Genomic DNA, 1,861 nt, shown 5'->3' with positions numbered 1-1,861 from the left:
TGTTTGTTTTTCCAGTACATTTACACAAATACTGCCCTGGCCAGCATTACCCAATGGTTAGAGCAACAGCTCAAGCACCAACGGGTCTCGGGTTCGATTCCCAGTCAAGGGCACGCACCTGGATTGCAGGTTTCATCCACCTGCAGGAGGCAACTCATCAATGTGTCTCTCACATCGATGTTTCTCTCGCTTCCTCTCCCATCCTCCCTCCCTTCCACTCTCTCTAAAAATCAATGGGGAAATACCCTCAGGTGAGGATTACCAAAACACCAAACAAACCAAGAATGCAGGAGAAGGGCCGTGGGCCTGGCACCAACGCTGGCTGTCCAGCCAGGTCCTCCGGCTGCGGGCTGACCACAGGGGGGCCTGGAGGGCCCTTCACCCGCGTGCTGCTGACCAGCGGCTTGGCCATCAGGGCTGCCCTCCGGCCTGGCCCTGCCTTTCACGATGCCCGTTGCGGGCTTGGCCATCAGGGCTGCCCTCCGGCCTGGCCCTGCCTTTTGTGATGCCCGTTGCGGGCTTGGGCATCAGGGCTTGGCCATCTGGAGGGCGAAGGACCTGACATTCCCAGTTGTCAGAAAAGCGGGGAATGTCCTGCCCGTGAGCCACTTGGGATTCAGTCCAGCTTCACTCTGTGTCCACGGTAGACGTGTCCCAGCAGTGGGTGTGGGAACACCGTGACCTTGAGCACACCAGTGCCCTTGAGGCGCCGGCCTCAGCCAGTTCAGGACTCACAGGGCCTGGAGTGTGTGTTGGAGGCTGGGGACTGGGACAGCGTCCCCCGCTGGCTCGCACACAGAGCTCGGCTTGGCCCGGCCTCAGGCATCCCCCCTCTCTTCCAGGGCTCTATCGGATTTCCTGGCTTTCCGGGCGCCAACGGAGAGAAGGGTGGCCGGGTAAGGACCGCGTGGCCCCGGGCGGCGGGCTCTGCTGTGGAGACCTAGTGGGTTTACTGTCCGGGACGACTGAACACACGGCTCCTTCCCGGACGGGCGGCCAGAGACCGGAACAATCTGGAGTTTGCCTCGGAAGTGGTGGAGGGACGGGGGCCTGTCCATCCGTGGCTCCACGTGCCCCGGGGAAGCTGCCTTTACCAGAGTTTACCTCGTTGCTTCTGGAAAAAAAACAAAAAAACAGCCAGCGCCTCTGTCCCCTGAGGTTTAGAAAATGCAGAACAGCCACGTGAGCCCAGTTCCGCGAGGGAGACGCAGGGCGTATGTGTGAAACGTGGGGCTGTTCGGAGCCGGTAGAGAATGATGGCTCGTACCCTCCCCGGGGCAGACACATGGTGTGAGGGGCTGGCTGTCTCCTGTGCGGTGATGAGGGCCCGCCCTGGTGAGGAGGTGACGGGGGGAGGGGACGGGCGAGGAGGGGCAGATGCCTGGAGGAGAGAAACCGGTAACGGGTGAGCATCCCTCCGACCCCAGCAGCCTCGTGGGGAGGAGCGCAGCTCCGGGCTGAACTCCCCGCGAGTCTCCAATGAAAACAAAGACAAGGGGCCCGGCTGGTGCGCTCAGTGGTTTGAGCGTCAACCTATGAACCAGGAGGTCAGGGTTCGACTCCCAGTCACGGCACAGGCCGGGGGTTTGCAGGCTCGGTCCCTGTTGGGGCGGCAGGAGGCGGCCGATCCACGATTCTCTCTCATCATGCATGTTTCTCTCTCCCTCTCCCTTCCTCTCTGAAATCAATACAAATATCCTATTTAATGAAGAGGGAATATGCAAAACGACCATCACAAAGATGGCTGCACCCACAGCAGAGGTGGGGGTTTTAGTAACACAAGATGGCTGCACCCAAACAGAAGTTAAGAGACTTAACAAGCAATCAGCAGGGACCTGAGGCTGCATCCCCCAACTGGCAC

At 60.1% G+C, this 1,861-nt stretch overlaps 1 protein-coding gene across 1 annotated transcript in view; it reads left to right on the top strand.

The window, feature by feature from the left end:
- The window catches only part of LOC102761370 (collagen alpha-1(V) chain-like), an 89,263-nt gene that overhangs the window by 7,381 nt on the left and 80,021 nt on the right, over nucleotides 1–1,861 (top strand). Inside the window, exon 3 of the mRNA XM_015572366.1 lies at nucleotides 843–896. Within this exon, the coding sequence (XP_015427852.1) occupies nucleotides 843–896 (54 nt within the window). The remainder of the gene's footprint in view (nucleotides 1–842; nucleotides 897–1,861) is intronic.

Source organism: Myotis davidii, unplaced genomic scaffold (genome assembly GCF_000327345.1).
Source record: "Myotis davidii unplaced genomic scaffold, ASM32734v1 scaffold609, whole genome shotgun sequence".
In the NCBI taxonomy this organism is placed as follows: domain Eukaryota; kingdom Metazoa; phylum Chordata; class Mammalia; order Chiroptera; family Vespertilionidae; genus Myotis; species Myotis davidii.
Note: the sequence above shows the minus strand (reverse complement) of the source record. Positions and strands in the feature narration are given on the sequence as shown.